Source organism: Zootoca vivipara, chromosome 12 (assembly GCF_965207765.1).
Source record: "Zootoca vivipara chromosome 12, rZooViv2.hap1.1, whole genome shotgun sequence".
In the NCBI taxonomy this organism is placed as follows: Eukaryota; Metazoa; Chordata; class Lepidosauria; order Squamata; family Lacertidae; genus Zootoca; species Zootoca vivipara.
In genome coordinates this window covers 52,754,963-52,772,461 of record NC_142595.1, presented here as the reverse complement: position 1 = coordinate 52,772,461, position 17,499 = coordinate 52,754,963, and the positions used below count along the sequence as shown (strand labels likewise).

The window sequence follows — 17,499 nt, the reverse complement described above, 5'->3', positions numbered from 1 at the left end:
GGTGCTTTTTGTACCTGGCTATTGGCCACCTGCGACCAAGCGAAGATGCCCAGATGGCGCCTGACATCTCCACCACCTGGAGGTGCCTCCCTGGGGATCCTTGGATCTTGCCTGTTTTCACACTCCAGCAACACATCCTGCAGAATTCGGTCTGCGATATTTTATCTGCACAATCAGAACAAGTTTCAGGAACCCAAAAGTCGCATTTAAAAATAAGGCTTCTGAGCCGCCTGGCACAAAAATGGCAACCAGACGTTCTGTTTTGACGACTGTAACCCTAGTTTAAGGATATTGACAAGCTGGAACATGTGCAAAGGAGGGGGGCCAAGATGATCAAGGATCTGGAAACCAAGCCTTGTGAGGAAAGACTGAAGGAGCTGGGGATGTTTAGCCTGGAAAAGAGGAGGCTGAGAGGAGATAGGATGGCCATCTTCAAATATCTCAAGGCCTGTCACAAGGAAGATGGAGCAAGCTTGTTTCCTCCTGCTCTGGAGAGTACGACTTGAACCCGTGGCTTCAAGTGACAAGAATGGAGATTCTGACTAAACATCAGGGAGAACTTCTTGGTGGCAAGAGCGGGTTGAGAGCGAAACCGACTCTTCTTCATTGGAGGTTTTTAAAGCAGGGCTTGGAAGGCCACCTGCCAGGGATTATTGAGCTGTGATTCCTTCGTTGCAGGGGGTCAGGCTAGACGACCCTCGGGGGTACCTTCCAATGCTACAATTCTGATTCGATTAACTAACCGCGATGGTGCCGGTCTCGCTCCCACACCACAGCAGCAGCCACCATCCCGATCCTCAGGGTTCCAGACCCAAACAATAAAGGATTTCCTATTGCCATTTCCACCCCTTCCCAGCAGGCCGAGGTGCGAGTCTGACCTCTGGAAGGGTGGCTTCCAACGAGCCGCTCCTGGGCTCAGGACAACACCCTGGGGTCAAAGGTCCCCCTCCAGACCTGCCACTTCCTGCTGTCAGCCACCGATCTGAGAGCCAGAAGCGGAATTTTCAGGCACAGAGCGTTGCCAAAATACAGCAAAAGTCAGCTAGGGAACTGTGATTCCACACACTGCTCTGATTACAGGCCTCAGTTCCTCCCTCTGCGAAATGGGAGCAGTGGGGGGAATGACCTCTCACAGGCTATATAAAGAGGGAAAGGCGTTTGGGACTTGAAGATGGGCTTCCCAGATCAGAGACCAACTCTCTTTTCGGAGGACCACGCCCTTGACTGCTCCTCCAGACTCAGGGAAGTTAAACTGCGGAACTCCCTGCCACAGGAGGCAGTGACGGCCACCAACGTGGATGGGGTTAAAAGAGGATGGAACAAATGCATGGAGGAGGAGGAGGAGGAGGTTGCTTGCCCCAATGGCTCTGCTCTTCATCGCTGGAGGAAGTTATGCTTCTGAATATCTGAATACCAGCTGCTGAAAACCAATTGGTTGGCCACTGTGAGAACAGGATGCAGGACTAGATGGGCCTCTGGTCTGATCCAACAAGATGGGCCTCTTAGGTCCAGACATGCACACCCTCCAGTGTTACCCCATTCTTACGTCCCCAGATGAGCAAATTCTGATACCCCCATTTCCCACAGCTTCTAGTCAGTGTTAGAAATTCCCCAGGTTGAAATGTGACCACCTGGAGATCTCTGGATACCAGGCTGGCAACGGACAACTCCATCTGGCTGGCTCCCTCCGGCTTTCTGAAGGTCAGCAGAAGAGCTTATTAATTGCCTTGACCTTCCCCCTTTCCTCCAAGGAAGACACGGTTCGTGCACACACACACCTCAGTTAATCCTGACAACGACCCTGCAAGGGAGGTGAAGTGGCTGGGATTGGCTCCAAGGTCACCTGGGGAGCTTCAGGGCTGAGGGGGGATTCAAACCCTGATCTCCCAGGTCCTCATCCAACACTCTAACCACTGCACCACCCTGGCTTCCTAGAGCTCCTCTGCTATGGGGCAGCTCTGAATTAAGTCAGTGAATCAATATGGGGGAAGCAAAACGTCCCCTAGAGAAGGATCTGAAACATTTTCATTGAAGCTTAAACTTATTTTACAGTCATACCTCGGGTTGTGAACGTAATCCGTGCAGGAGGCACGTTCACAACTCGCACCGTTCACAACCCGCAATGCTGCGTCTGCGCACACGCGGGACACAATCCGGCGCTTCTGCGCATGCGCGACCACCGAAACCCAGAAGTAACCCGTTCCGGTCCTTCTGGGTTTGGCGCAGTGCGCAACCCGAAAACACACAACCTGCAGCGTTTGCAACCCGAGGTATGACTGTATTCCGTTTTGTTTTGTTTTGTAAACTGCTTTGAGATTCTTTCTTCAAACTATAAAGCGGTTTAGAAATGAAGAATCATCATCATCATCATCATCATCATCTCACTGCAAAAGAAAGGCACCCAGACATTCCATGGTAGCAACCGTAACAAAGGTTTAAGGCGCCATTTGGCGATTAGATTGGCGATGGAATGGGAGGGAGGGAAGATCATGAGGCTCTGCAAGGAAAGCCCTTCCCAAAACCAGAACCACTGGCATTAAGATGCAGCCCCCACCCGCTGCCTTCCCCTGGCCATCAAGGGCCCAAGGCTGGCCTAGGAGGAAGCGCACTTCTGAAAGCAACAAAATGGGTTTGCAACCTGGCCCTGCTGTGCACCCCAGGCCGCCGAGAGCAGAGCAAAGGCCTCCTTTGTGCAAGGACTGGTTTGAACAGGTCTGCCGGCGGCAGCAGCAGCAGAAGCGGCCGGCACCTCCCCACCCCAGCAGGGCCACAGTCCTTCCTGCTCCAGAGCAAAACAAGAGTTGTGCTTTTCCACACAAAGAGTCGGCAGCAAAGTGTGTGCGTGTGGCAGAAAGGAGGACTAGGAGACACCAGCCTGGGGGATTTGGGTGGAAAGGCCACCCCATGGTTCAGATCCCCTGTTGTAGTGCAATATTTGGGTTATCCAGGTCGGGAAAGGGCAGGATGGTTAAATTGGAGTGTTTCGGAACATGCTCAGCTGGGGTTCTTGCACTGCAGAGAGTTAAGACTAGATACCCCTGGGGAGGGGCGATCTCTCCCATTTCTCCAGGTCTCCGAGTCAATAGATAAGGGCAGGCACCCCCAAACTTCGGCCCTCCAGATGTTTTGGACTACAATTCCCATCTTCCCCGACCACTGGTCCTGTTAGCTAGGGATCATGGGAGTTGTAGGCCAAAACATCTGGAGGGCCGCAGTTTGAGGATGCCTGGATAAGGGCCAGCAGGTGAAGGGAAAGAGGCTTCTCTGCCAGTGGCCCAGGAAGGAGACAATCCTGGGCTTTGATGGGTCTGGCTTGGTAGCAGAAAGGTTTGCAACCAGAGAACCCCTGAACTTTAGGGGGTTTGCAGTGTGGGGCTAGTTCTCAATCCTTCGGGGCACCAGAGTTGGCCTCAGTTACGCCCCACTCACATGAGGAGCCCCAGAGGAGCCTGCTGGATCAGGCCAAAGGCAGCATCCTGTGGCCACACGAAGAGCCCTTTCTCCCCTCCTGCGGCCTCAAGCAACCGCTCTCCAGAAGCATCGCTGCCTCCAGCCGTGGAGGCACAGCACAGCCATTCTGCTAGTGGCCACCGGAAGCCCTCTCCTCCGGGGCTGCTGCAAACGGGGCGTGCGAAGGGTCCTTGGGAAACATCAACGGGTCCACGGTGCAGGTTCCAAGCTATCTATCACCGGGTGCCTCATCTTCAGGGGCTGCCAATGATTCCCCAGATTCAGATCAAAGGACGGCTTAGGTGTTGAAAGCCCTTAAACCACAAGGGGGGCAACTAAGGTTACCAGATGTCCCTGTTTCCTGGGGACAGTCCCCGGATTTACAAACCAGTCCCCTGACAAAACCCGTCTATTTAGTAGGAAGTTGAAAAGTGTCCCCGGATTCATTGAAAAAAATCTGGTCACCTTAGGCTAGCCACTGGCTGCTCGGCTTCCCTCACCGCTGAGCACTGGGCCAAGCTGCCTGGAGCTACGGATTAGCCATCCCTGCCCTAAAGTGTCGTGATTGGAACCAGGTTGCCTTAAGAACCAACTCTTTCAACGGGAAACCTGCCTGAACCTCAAGGCAAACAGCAGAGATGCAGAATCACAAAATTGTAGAGGGACCCCAGGGGTCATCTAGTCCAACCTCCTGCAATGAATGCAGGGATCTGGGAGCGGCTGCCGAGACCACATAACACCGGTCCCGAAAGACCTACATTGGCTCCCAGCATGTTTCCAAGTACAATTCAAAGTTTTGGTGCTGACCTTTAAAGCCCTAAACAGCCTCGGTCCAGTATACCTGAAGGAGCGTCTCCACCCCCATCGTCCAGCCCGAACACTGAGGTCCAGCTCCGAGGGCCTTCTGGCGGTTCCCTCCCTGCGAGAAGTGAGGTTACAGGGAACCAGGCAGAGGGCCTTCTCGGTAGTGGCACCCACCCTGTGGAACGCCCTTCCACCAGATGTCAAGGAAATAAACAACTTTTAGAAGACATCTGAAGGCAGCCCTGTTTAGGGAAGTTTTTAATGTCTGATGTTGTTGCTTTTTTATTATTGTTATTGGTGTTCTGTTGGGAGCCACCCAGAGTGACTGGGAAAACCCAGCCAGATGGGCGGCGTATAAATAACAAATTTGATGATGATGATGATGATGATGACAGGCTGCCCAGCAAACTCTCCTTAAAAACCTCCAAGGAAGAAGAGCCCTCAACCTCCCGTTCCGTTACTGAGCAGCTCTGCCAGAAAGTTCTTCTGAATGATGGGTGGGAATCTCCTTCCTTAAGGAGACTTGGATCAGCCTTCCCACAGCTGGAGCTTTCCAGATGTTTTGGGCCCTGGTTGCCATCACCTCAGCCCACGGAAATACTGGGGCAATGGTTGTGCTGGTCCCAGGCTACATTGGGATGACAGAAAACCACCTTCCACCAGGACAGACTATTGGGGTCCATTCAGCTCAACCTCGGGTCCCCGGTGTTTTCGGACTACAACTCCCAGCACCCACTGGCCGGGGGGTGGAAGTTGTAGTTCAAGGGCACCAGAGATGCCGTCAGGGCCTGGGCCTGGAACCTTCCACATGAAAGGCATGGCCGTTCCCCAAATTCACACCCCTTCTGAGAAAGACAACTTCAGAAAGCAGACTTGGACCATGGCTCCATCAGAGGTGACCTCTCTCGCACATCAAACTCTAGGATGGGACAGGGCTCAAGAGGGACAGGGGGGAGAGCATGCTGTCAGGGTGGGGGCAGCTTCCTGACACAAAGCCTCCCTCCCTGGCCTCTGCGTCAACTTAACCGGAGATGACAAGCCGTGGCAAACCCAGAGGCCGTCGCTCCGGCCTGCCCCTGCGGGGCTGGTGGGGATGCAGAGTTTCTCTGCCGCCCATGTGCTTCTTGCCGGAATGAGGAGGGCAGCTGTTCGCTCTGGCCGACAAAAGCAGAAAAGCGAAGCCCCCCGCCCCTCCCCATGCGCTGCCTCCATTGTTTTGCCTGGCAGCTGGACTGATGGGGGGAGGAGGAGAAGAGAAGGGCTCAAGTGCATTCAGCAAAAGGCAGAGCGGGAGGGACAGGGTGGGAAAAGACCCAAGAGAGCCACTCCCAGGACCAGGCAGGGGACTCGCCAGGGCGGCCTTCCCCAACCTGGCACCCCTGAGAAGTTTCGGACTGCAGCCCCCGTCAACCCTGGCCAGCTGCTGTGGATTCCCCATGGTCCCTGGGCGTCATGGGAGTCACTTGGTGGCCTCTCTCTTAGAGAGACTTGGAAGTGGGAGTCCTGGTTTGGAGGCAGCCCTGCTTCTGAACACCAGTGGCTGGAAACCGCAGAAGAGGGAAGGGGCTGCTGCTTGCGGGTTTCCCAGAAGAGGCACCTGCTTGGTCACTAGGCTAGAAACTCATAATCTAATTGCCAAATGACACCTTAAACCGAGGTGATGGTTGCTGCAACAGAATGCCTAGGCACCCACGTTTCTTTTTTCTTTTTTTTTATAGAAAATAAAGTTTATTGTAGATTTAAACATATACAACAATAAAAAAGAAAAAAGAAATTCCAACTAAACAGAACAGGCCCAAAAACACAATCCCCCATCCCCCCTACCTCCGGAGTCCCCCTTCCCCTCCCCTGCCCTTACCCCCAACCCTATTCCTTCACAACCTAAATTAGACTTATCTATATTATAATTATTTTCATCACACACACATTATTACAATTTTGTACAATTAGAAACAAAATCCAAACTGAAAATAATAATGCAGAATATTACCATCCAAATAATATCCAGATAATTATAAACTTATCTACATTATCCTTGAGTCTTACTGTCTCGGAGAGAGAATAAGTATAATCCACATATACACATATACATTTGAAACTAGAAATATAACATCCATAACTTTAATCCTTTTCTTCTTTATTCTAGAATCCTGCTACGTCGGCACCCACGTTTCTAAACCGCTTTATATTGTAAAGAACGGATCTCAAAGCAGTTTACAACAAAACAATCCAAATTCAAGCTTCAGGGGAAATATTTCAGACCCTGCTCTAAGTGACATTTTGCTTCCCCCATATTGATTCGCTGACTTAATTCACAGAGCTTCCCCATCGCAGAAGGACTCAAGGAACCCAGGGTGGTGCCATGGTGGGAGTGCTGGACCAAGACCTGGGAGATCAGGGTTTGAATCCCCCCTCAGACCTGAAGCTCCCTGGGTGACCTTGGAGCCAGTCGCAGCCTCTTCACCTCCCTTGCAGGGTCGCTGTAGGGATTAAATGGGGGGACGGGGACCATCAACTCCTTGGAGGAAAAGGAGGGATATAAATGCAATGAATAAACTCTTCTGCCGACCTGCGCAAGGAAGCTGGAGATGTCAGCCAGGTGGAGATGTCTGTCGCCAACCAACCTGGTGCCCAGAGCCCAGAGATCTCCAGCTGGTCGCAATTGGACCTGCGCCTGTCGCAGAATGCGCCTGGCTTACTTCTAACACTGACTGTGAGAGCAGGATGCTCTCCTGGGTGGGCCATTTGCCTGATCCACCGGGCCCTTCCGATTCTCTTAGGGACAGGGAGGCTGTGCCTCACTGGTTGTGTTTCCAATTCCCATCATCACCCTGGCCACTGGCCCTGGTCAAAAGGGAGATTCCAACTTCCGCCAGCCCCCCCTCCAGCTCTCCCAGAGGGAAACACACAGCTGCAAAAGGCTCCAAGCGCTCAATATTTCCTAGCTTTTTCTCACGGTAGGCGTGGATTCCCGGCAGCCAAGCCGAGGAGGAAGCTCGGCGAAGCTCTCAGCTCCCTTCTGGCCTCGGAGTCTCAGGCCCCAAGCTCCCACTCGCTTCTGGAATCAGCGGAGCAGCAAAGATAGCCTCCCGTTTGGGACACAAGCTGGGGATGGTTAGCTCCGCATGGAGCCTCAGGTGAGGCGAGACAGGGGGCATCTGCCTGGCACAGAAGCCTTGCAGAGACGGCGAACCTTGGCCAGTTGGGCAGAATCTATCAGAAGGGGAAAGGAGGCGTTCACATTTTTGCTCCAACTGCCCTTGAGCAGCTTTTGAAAGCTGCTCTGGAGTGCAGATGGCTTCCTGGAACAGTCTCTCGCTGCCTGGTTTTGGAGCAAGCAGGCTCCCATAGCCACGCAGGCAATCTGGACGGGGCATAAGGCACTGCCAAGTCCCAGGGAATTGGGGGGGGGGTTAAGGTGGCACAGACATAAAGAGGGGGACGGAAGCCCCTGAGCCAGTTTTAACAACCTGTCTGGGAGACCCAGTCAGATGGATGGGGGATAAATTTAACAATAGTACAGTATTACAGAATTACACAGGATTTGAGGGTTTTCTCTTTTATTTTTTTAAAAATAATTTCTCCCGAGGCCTCAGGGCAGCAGAACTCGAAGGTGGCTTGTTGACAGTAAGAATCATCTTCAAGCAAGCAAGGCTGGACCTTGAAAACTGGACCTGGCTGGTAGGGCTGGGTGATGATCTGGTTTTCAACACTGCAATATACCACCAGCTAAACATTGTGATATATCAGTACACCACAGTGTCTGAAATAAGGGTGGAGGTAAGCAGAGGCATTGATTGGATGGCTTCACGGTTTTCCCCACATTGTGATTTTTGCACAGCACCCACCCACACACCATGATTCGTGATATATTGCCAGCTCAGAAATTACGAAACCAATATTACGATATGGACTTCAAACTGTATCAAGAATCAAGAAGAATCAAGTATCAAGAATCAAGTATCAAGAAGGATACTGATAAGCTGGAACGTGTCCAGAAGAGGGCAACCAAAATGGTCAAAGGCCTGGAAACGATGCCTTATGAGGAATGGCTTAGGGAGCTGGGTATGTTTAGCCTGGAGAAGAGAAGGTTAAGGGGTGATATGATAACCATGTTCAAATATATAAAAGGATGTCATATAAAGGAGGGAGAAAGGTTGTTTTCTGCTGCTCCAGAGAAGCGGACACGGAGCAACGGATTCAAAATACAAGAAAGAAAATTCCACCTAAACATTAGGAAGAACTTCCTGACAGTAAGAGCTGTTCGGCAGTGGAATTTGCTGCCAAGGAGTGTGGTGGAGTCTCCTTCTTTGGAGGTCTTTAAGCAGAGGCTTGACAGCCATCTGTCAGGAGTGCTTTGATGGTGTTTCCTGCTTGGCAGGGGGTTGGACTGGATGGCCCTTGTGGTCTCTTCCAACTCTATGATTCTATGATTCTATGATTCTATGATTCTATGGCTTCGGACAATATATTGCTATATCGCCCAGGCCTACTGGATGGTAGCTCTGCTCTCTCCACACACACACACACACACACACACACACACACACACACACACACACCAGGGGCTGCTGATGCAGCCGTCACGACTAGTGGAGGTCTCTTTGGGGGACAGTAACTTTTGTGAACTTATTTGCAAGGCTGCATTGAAACAGTTCTGCAAGGGTCAGGATGGTTGGGTCCAAAGGACTCAAGGGTCACTTTAGAAGAGTTGGATTATCTGCAAGCACAACCCAGGGGCAATCCACATTTTGCTGCATGTAGGACGCCAGGCTCCTGCTGCTCTCCACTTTTGTCGCAGAAACACCTAAGGGATTTTTTTTTTAAGCATAATCTCAGGCAGGCCTGGATATCAGGAGGAAAAAACCCAAAACTTCCCGAAGCAGCCCGGAACTGGGAGTGTGCTGGGGAAAGGGGCAGTCCATGAGCCCAGCCCCCTGCCACACAACCAGGCTGCTGAGAAACTCACACCTCCAGAGATCACCGGGGCCTCGTCTACCAAGGCAAGCTCACAAGTCGGTCACAGGAGCAACTTACAGCATGCTGGAAAAATGCAGGAACTCTCTCACTTTCTGCCCAGGGCATGCCAAGCTTCTCCTCCTCCTCCAAGGAACTGGCACCCCAGCAGGCCAGCTGGGCAATTGGCAGGCCAGCCCCTGATCCACCTCTCCCTCCTACTTTCCCTAACACATAAGGGTTTTAGGGAAGCTGACTCCAGGACGAAGCAGACCAAGCTCATGGACATGGAAAGATTGACCAGATCAGAGGCCCTGCAGGCTCAGAGCGTAAAGAGGCGGTATTCCACCAGCGGCCCCTGCAAACACAAGTAACCATGTTTAAAGATTGGGCTTACTCTCCTTTCTAACAGGCTAACAAGACTCACAAACCAGGAAAGGGCCCAAGAGGAATGCAAACCCAGGCCCAGGCGTTTGCAAAACTGCCATCGATTTTGCCACGAGCCATCACAAAACCGCCCTGATCTTCGAACTTCAAGCTTTGCTGAAGGGATTGAGCCAAGCTGGCCTCGTGCACTGCAGCGGGTTAATCTGCAGCAAGACAAGGTGGAAGGGAGAGGAGCCTGCAACACTCCCAGTCAGTTTTTCCATGCCAGAGTCACCTCCAGCAAGATCTGCCTGCTTGTGCCAGCTGGGCCTGGCCTTGAAGCCGCCTCTGCCAACCTGGTGCCCTCTGGGGGCTTTGGGATGGAAGAGCCCAACAGCCCTGGCATCATCTTGTTGCCATGCTGCCTGGGGCCGAGGGCAGCTGGAGGCCAGAGGTAAGAGGCAACGGCTGCCATTCTAGGATGCCATCAGCTCCAAGCCCAACATGAGCCCTGGCAGTTCTGGCGGGGATAAAACGGCACCTTTTAGTGGACTCCCCAAGCCAAGCTGAGCAAGGCTGAAGATGAGACAGCCCTCCAAGGCCCTAAGCAGCCTTGCCGTTTCATCCAGGAAGGACACCTTACATCTAGTTGCGAATCCCACCCCCTTGCAAATCCAGCCTTTCAATAATTACCGGTACGTTCCCAATTCACATCACTTATATGAATTCTCTCTCCCTCTCTCTCCCACACACAAGTCTGTTCTGTTACAGAGTGTGTCACAATTCAGATATCACACCAAACCAAGGTTAAGAAAGCGAGCATACTGCCATGTATAGTGCAGTGTCCGTATTGACAAACCAAGGTTGCCAACTGACCAGCAAACCAGGATCGGAAACCGTGGGTGGAAGGGAATTTGCAAGCCACGGTTGCTCTATGTTTTGGGGGGGGGGGTGAATTGACAAACAACCCCTAGCAGCTGCTGTTCCTCCTTTGGAGCACAAAGTGCCTTAGAGACTGAGCAGGCAAATCAAAAGAAGAGAGGGGCCCCCTCCCAAGTCAAGGACCTTCCTTCTTCCAACAAACCTTTTTAAGCTGAGATCTTTCCTAGTCTGCATCTGTATTGGAATTGCTTTAAATATGTTTCTAAAATGTATATCGCTTGCTGCCCTGGGCGCCTTTGGAGGAAGGGCAGCATATAAATTTAAAAACCAATAGGTAAGTAATAAACCTTGACAGCTTTTTTTTTTTAAGACTATTTTTGGGGGACAGGAGGCGGGCAGGTGTGGAGGACTCCCTGGTCTTGAATGGGGTAACTGTGCCCCTGAAGGACCAGGTGTGCAGCCTAGGAGTCATTTTGGACTCACAGCTGTCCATGGAGGCACAGGTTAATTCTGTGTCCAGGGCGGCTGTCTACCAGTTCCATCTGGTACGCAGGCTGAGACCCTACCTGCCCGCTGACTGTCTCGCCAGAGTGGTGCATGCTCTGGTTATCTCCCGCTTGGACTACTGCAATGCGCTCTACGTGGGGCTACCTTTGAAGGTGACCCAGAAACTGCAATTAATCCAGAATGCGGCAGCTAGACTAGTGACTGGGAGTGGCCGCCGAGACCACATAACACTGGTCTTGAAAGATCTACATTGGCTCCCAGTACGTTTCCGAGCCCAATTCAAAGTGTTGGTACTGACCTTTAAAGCCCTAAATGGCCTCGGTCCTGTATACCTGAAGGAGCGTCTCCACCCCCACCATTCAGCCCGGACACTGAAATCCAGCACCGCGGGCCTTCTGGCGGTTCCCTCATTGCGAGAAGTGAGGTTACAGGGAACCAGACAGAGGGCCTTCTCGGTAGTGGCACCCGTCCTGTGGAACGCCCTCCCAGCTGATGTCAAGGCAATAAGTAACTATTTTACTTTTAGAAGACAACTGAAGGCGGCCCTGTTTAGGGAAGTTTTTAATGTTTAATGCTGTACTGTTTTAATATTCGGTTGGAAGCCGCCCAGAGTGGCTGGGGAAACCCAGCTAGATGGGCGGGGTATAAATAATAAATTATTATTATTATTATTAGCTTGTTTGTTTGGGAGCTCAAACTCTGGTTTGATGTGATGCATATAAACTGAGTCAGTGAGTGTCAAGAAGGGTGTGATCTTTTGCTGGAATCCAATAAAAAGATACAGATACAGATGTAGCTATATAGATATAGATCCCAGCAGGATCTGAGATGGTCACAACACCTCTCAGGGTTCTTTGTCCCGCCTCTCACTGGTCCCAAGCACAGCGAGGTCCAAGTTTTCACTCAGCCAACCAGCCTTGGACCTCCACAGCTCCTGCCTCTCACAATCTTGCAAAGACAGATGCAAGGCTAGAATCCTGCACGCAACTGCCTTTTAAAATTTGTACTGCTAGAGTTCTACTCCACCTTTTCTCCAAGCAGTTCAAGGAGGCGTAAACATTTCTCCATTTTATCCTCACAACCACCTTGTGAGGTAGGTCAGGCTGAGAGTGGGACTGGCTCACGGTTGCCCAGTGGGCTTTATGGCTCTGTGGAGATCTGAACCCTGGTCTCCCCCAAGTTCTGGATTCATGTTTGACCACTACACCAGGCTGGCTGAACTCAGTGCTCCTTACTTCTGGGCAGGCATTGCAGGGGGTTGGACTGGATGACCCCGGTGTCCCTTCCAACTCTACAATTTTGTGATTCTATGACATGGATAGAATTTTGCTATAAACTGCAGAGGGAAGTAAGATTAGGATGGCTGCAAAAGAGGCATTCACACCCCAAAAAAACCTCAGGGGCAATTATGCACCGCCACTTCCCCATGACCTAACTCAGAAGGGATGGAAGAAGGCAGGCTGCTCAACTGTTTCTTCCCACCACAAGGACAGAAGTCATTACCTCACGCCATCTGTGCTGAACAAAAGAGGAAGCGCCCCCCTGACACAGTGGCGCCATCCTCACCCAGCGGAACTCCCTGCCACAAGACCCAGTGATGGGAAGCAGCTTGGCTGGAGCCCAAAGAGGGCTAAACAAATTCGTAAGAAGAGATTGCTAGAACTGGCCGGGGGGGGGCATCTTAGTCCAGCATCCTGTCCTGGCCAGATTACCTGTGGGATACCCGCAAGCTGGATCTGAGTGCAAGAGCGACTCTCCCCTCCTGCGGTTTCCAGAAACTGGAATTTGAAAGCAACTTGAGGAAGAGGAGAAATCTGCCCTCCGTGGGTCACTTAGCACACAGAAGAGGCTTCTGCTAGCCCCGGAAGTCATTTCAGCAGCCAGCCAGCCAGCTTGGGAGGCTGCGAGAGCAAAACACACTTCGCAGCTTCTGCTGACTCACCTCTTGCAGGGGGGGAGCTATGTTCCCCTCCTCCACAGCCCACCCCCACCCCTCCTGCCCACCAAGCAGCACTTGCGCCAAGCGAGGGTGCAGGTGGCAGGGATTTGCGGGTGACAGGAGGCCTCCCGCACTCTAAATGGCAGAAGCATTGGGGGGGAGGAAGAGTGGGAGAGAAGAAGTCAGCCATCGACAGCAGCACATTTGCAGAACGGCTGCATGAGCCTGTGAGGAAGCTATGCAAAGCGGCACAGGAAGAGGGAGCGAGGCTGGCGCATGCAAAGGAAGGCTCCCCGTCTGGACCCATGGCTGCTCTCCCCTCTCAAAAGTGTCACACGCTGGAAACCAAAAGACCACCCCCCCCCCGACTTGTTTGAAGTAGTTGCTGTCGCCGCCACCTTCCCAGTTTCTTCCCCAAAGAACAAGAGACCAGGGTGGTTTTAGTGTCAGAAAAACATAAATTAACTCATGGTGTGTTCCTTGTAAAAAAGGAGGTATTCGGCTGAAGACAGCCTGTTGTGTAAGCCGACTTTGAAACGCTCTCCTTGCACAGAGAGGCAAGGCAGGTGCCAATGCTACCCTCTTGGGAGTGGCAGCCAAGGGCAGGAAGGGGCTTTCTCTCTCTCCCCCCCCCCCGGTATCATAAAGATCTGCCAAGCAAGGGCTCAGCTTCCACAAGAACCAGAGATTCTCCGGAGATACCATCAGATACGCCCATTTCCTTCACCAGAAAGAGAGAGAAAAACCTCGCCCTCAAGGTGAAGGAAGTCGCCTGTCTTGGCAGGCACACTCAAACACACTCACTAAAAAGTCTTTCTGCTAACTCCACTGGGGTGCTAAGACAGGAACAGGGAGCCTGCGGCCCTCAGAAGATGGTACACTACAACTTTCGGCATCACCTGTCACCCCTGCTGCTGGAGACGGAAGGGAGCTGCAGTCCTATGTGTGGAGGGCCACAATTTCCTCCATCCCCAGGGTAGAATCATGGAGTTGGAAGGGACCCCCAAGGGTCCTCTAGCCCAACCCCCTGCAAGGCAGGAGTCTCAACTCAAGCATCCATCCAACCTCTGCTTAACCCCACACTACTGCAAATCCTGGCAGCTACGGTTCCCAGAAGTTGCCACTTGACTCTGGGTGCCTTGGTGCCCCTGTTATTTCAGTGACCCACTTGTTTCTGGGCTGGGAACTTTTCACGGGCAGAGTTCAGGTCTGGTCCTGGGCAAAAGTGATGGACGGCACAGCGAAACCAGAAGGCTCCCCTCGGCTTGGAGGCCCCATTCCCCCGGAGCCAGCCCTTGCATGGCCTCTTCACTCACACACAGGCACGCGGGAGAGATGGGATGCCCTGCCCACAGGAGCTGGGCATCTCTGTGGGCAAGATTCTGCCCATCGCTCAACAACCACCCCAAACACCACTTGGCATTCCAAAACGCAGCTGCAACCTAAGTGCCTTCCCTCATGGAGGACAAGGGAAAGCCTTTGGAACTCCACAACACAAGAGCGCTATTTGAGTATCACCAGGAGAAGGGTGGGGAAATCTTGATACTGAAAGAGCAGCGGAGTTGGAGGCAAGATACAAAAAGCGCCCCAGGGTGCAGCTGTCCTCCTCAAGTGACTGGGCCTGGGCAGGAGGGCCCAAATCCCACTCCACGCCTAGCCCATTCTCATCTTAGCCTACCTTGCAGGGAAGTTGTGTAAATAAAGAGGAGGCGCTGGGTAATCGGATCTAGAAGCCCCCTCAAATACTCTGCCATGAAGAATGACCTTGGGGGCCAGTCAATCCCTCTCAGCCTAGCCTACCACACAAGGTTGTTGTGGGGATTAAATGAGGGCAAAACCGGGGTTCAAATCCTTCACTCAGCAGCTATGAAGCTCCCTGGGTGACCCTGGGCGCCAGGGCCTGCCTCTCAGCCTAACCTACCTCGCAGGGTTGTTGTGGTGGGAGGACTAAATTATCATGGGGAGGAACCATGCACAGACCAACTTGGAGGGAAAAAAGATGCGATACCAGCGCAATACAATCAATTGATCATTTCGAAAGTGGGCGTTTTGGGAGGGGAGGGCGTGGCCAAAAGAGGGGCGTGGCCAGAAAGACCCCTCCACGGGAGGGGGAGTTTCTCCACCTGTGGACAGATTCGGTAAAGGGGCGTGGCCAAGGGTTGGTTGCTGGGAAACGAGATGGAAAAGTGAGGGCGCGGAAAGGGGAGGAGCTAAGGTAGCTCCGGGGGCGGGGTCAAAGACGCGTGGCCGGGTAGGGGGAGGTGGGCGTGGCCGGTCTGCTCACCCGCTTGCGTGGTGTCGCTGAGGTCCCAGCGCCGGGCTGCTCCTCCGGGGAAGTGTCTCAGGCGCCTTCCGGCCAGGCTCAGGCTGCCCGAAGCCGCCGCTTCCTCCAAGGCCCGCTCGGGCCCAGGAAGCGGGCCGGGCAAGGAGGGGGAGGGCGGGGGCAGCGCGTCGGCCCCGCCCTCGCCCGCCGCCATCCCGCAGGCTCCGCTCTACTCGCTGAGGCAGCCGCTGGCCGAATGAGAGCTCGCGGGCAGGAGCTGCGAGACCCCAGCCAAAGGGGTGGGTCCTGAGGAGCCGTCTCGGCCTATGAGGAGCCGGCCACGCGGGGAGCCACGAATCGCGGCACGTCAGGCGGGGCGCAGCAGAACCAGGCAACCAATGGCGTGAAAACGGGCCGTCGGGTTCTTCCTCCTTTCGCTCCTTTCGCTCCAATCAAGTCCGCGGGCGAAGGAAGAAGTGAGGGGGCGTCTGTTGGAGTCTAGCCAATGAGGGATCCGTGAAGGGCCCTGACTACCGCTTCGGCCAATCCCTTACCAAGAAGGCGGTTCCTAAGACCACCACCCCCAGATTGAAAGCGCTCCGTGATTTTGCCTCGCGCCTCCCTCAGCCAATGGGAATCATAGAGGCAGGGCGTGAAACTATTGACCAATCATTAAGCAAGTAACCTGAGTCCGGGCTTATCACAGCGCTTGGAAGGAGAGAGAGAAGTGCGACCAATCAGGAAAGTGGCCGCGCCCACCCTTACTTTTGGCGCCAACAGTTGAAAGACTGAGGCGGCCTGAGGTGACTGAGGCGAGGCAGGTCCTTTAACAAGAGGGCGAAGAGTGGCAGCGAGGCGGACCAATCAGCAATTTCCCTCTGAAAGGATGGGTGCTGGGAGACTGAAGGAATAAGACGGAGGCCAATCAGATTTAGTCTCACCTCAGCAGAGGCGGGCATTAAAAGTTTGGCAACGCAACTAGCCAATTTGTAGTAGGAAAAGGCGGGACGCGTTCTGACTGGCAGGCCGTTCCGGTCTGGTGTGGTGGTGGGGAGAACGGGAAGCCCTCAGCGAATTACGACCTGTCTCCCTTCTCTGGGCATGTGCAGAGTGCCCCCCCCCCGTCCAAGCCCGCGCTTGAATGATGTGAAGAAAGGGAGGCGCATCTAACAGCCCAACTCCTTTGAAGCCTAGAAGGAAACGCCTCTGGGCATGTGCAGAGTGTTGATGAACCTCAATGCAACTGGGGGGACAAGGGGGGGGAGCTTTATTCTCACATTTATTTTTATGCATTTCAGCGAGCTAAAGATATATATGCTGCTTCGTTATGAATCTGAGACCTTGAGGCGGTTTGCAGAACCGTGTGCCATGGCTTGATGCCGGCCTTGGTCAAGGTGGCGCCCGCCAGGCGCTTGGGACTACAACTCCCACCAGCCAGGGATGTGCCGACTGGGGGTGGCTGGGAGTTGTAGTCCCAAAGAGCAGGCCCACCTTCATCTTTTGTGTATCAGATGCCCAGCAGGGAAGAAGGAAGGAGGGATGCCTGGGTGGGCAGCCAGGTATGGGGACAGAGGCCCAGAGGAAGGGGCTGCCAAGATCCAGCCGCTGGTTTTTCAACCCTGAAAACCTGAGATTTGCAACAGGGAGCCCGTTCCTCAGCCGGTGTTTTTCTCTGTATGAAAAGCGACTTTAATAGCCCATTCTATCTTACTGTTTCATGCTTTTTCTTGCTTGCAGGCCGGTTGGGACAGCGGCCATCGCAAACGCAGGATCAGGCCCAAGGGGGGGGGCCAGAAGATATGGCCAGCATCCTGTTCTCGCAGCGGCCAACCAGATGCCTCAATGGGGAAGCCCTCGAGCAGGATTCAAAAGCAAGAGCAGCCCTCTCCTCTCCTGCAGTTCTCGGCAGCTGGTATTCAGAAGTGCCTGGCCATCCTGGCTAGTAGCCATTGAGAGGCCTCTCCTCCCATGGGAGGAAGGAAGCTCAGACCTTGGCAGGTAAAGAGAGGGAGGCGAGGAAACTTTCCCTTCCCTAACTTGGTGCCCTCCGGATATTTTGCAGGAAAACTCACGCACCGGCTGAGTTGCTGAAGGCTGCAGTTGTGACACCTGACGGTGAAAGGAGGTGTTGGGGAACTGGAGGACAGAGCGGGCTTTAGTGGGCCAAGGGCCTGGATGCCTGCCTTCTCTGGAATTGAGAGTGGAGACTTGTGGATTAGAACTAGGGGGCAAGATCTAGAATTCCCGAGTCCTCTGGAAGAGTAGGCTAGAAGCTCTTGACGCCAAGGTGCACTCGGAGGGTGGAACGGCCAGCTGGCAACATCATACTTTG

General features: G+C 53.3%; 1 protein-coding gene across 2 annotated transcripts in view; it reads right to left on the bottom strand.

The window, feature by feature from the left end:
• Positions 1-15,437, bottom strand: part of LRCH4 (leucine rich repeats and calponin homology domain containing 4) — a 55,174-nt gene extending 39,737 nt beyond the window's left edge. Inside the window, exon 1 of one of the 2 annotated variants that reach the window (XM_035135110.3) lies at positions 15,189-15,437. In XM_035135110.3, coding sequence (XP_034991001.1) covers positions 15,189-15,381 — 193 coding nt within the window. In that variant the 5' untranslated portion in view covers positions 15,382-15,437. The remainder of the gene's footprint in view (positions 1-15,188) is intronic. The other variant, XM_035135109.3, reaches the window with a different exon arrangement.
• Positions 15,438-17,499: the final 2,062 nt, after the last annotated feature.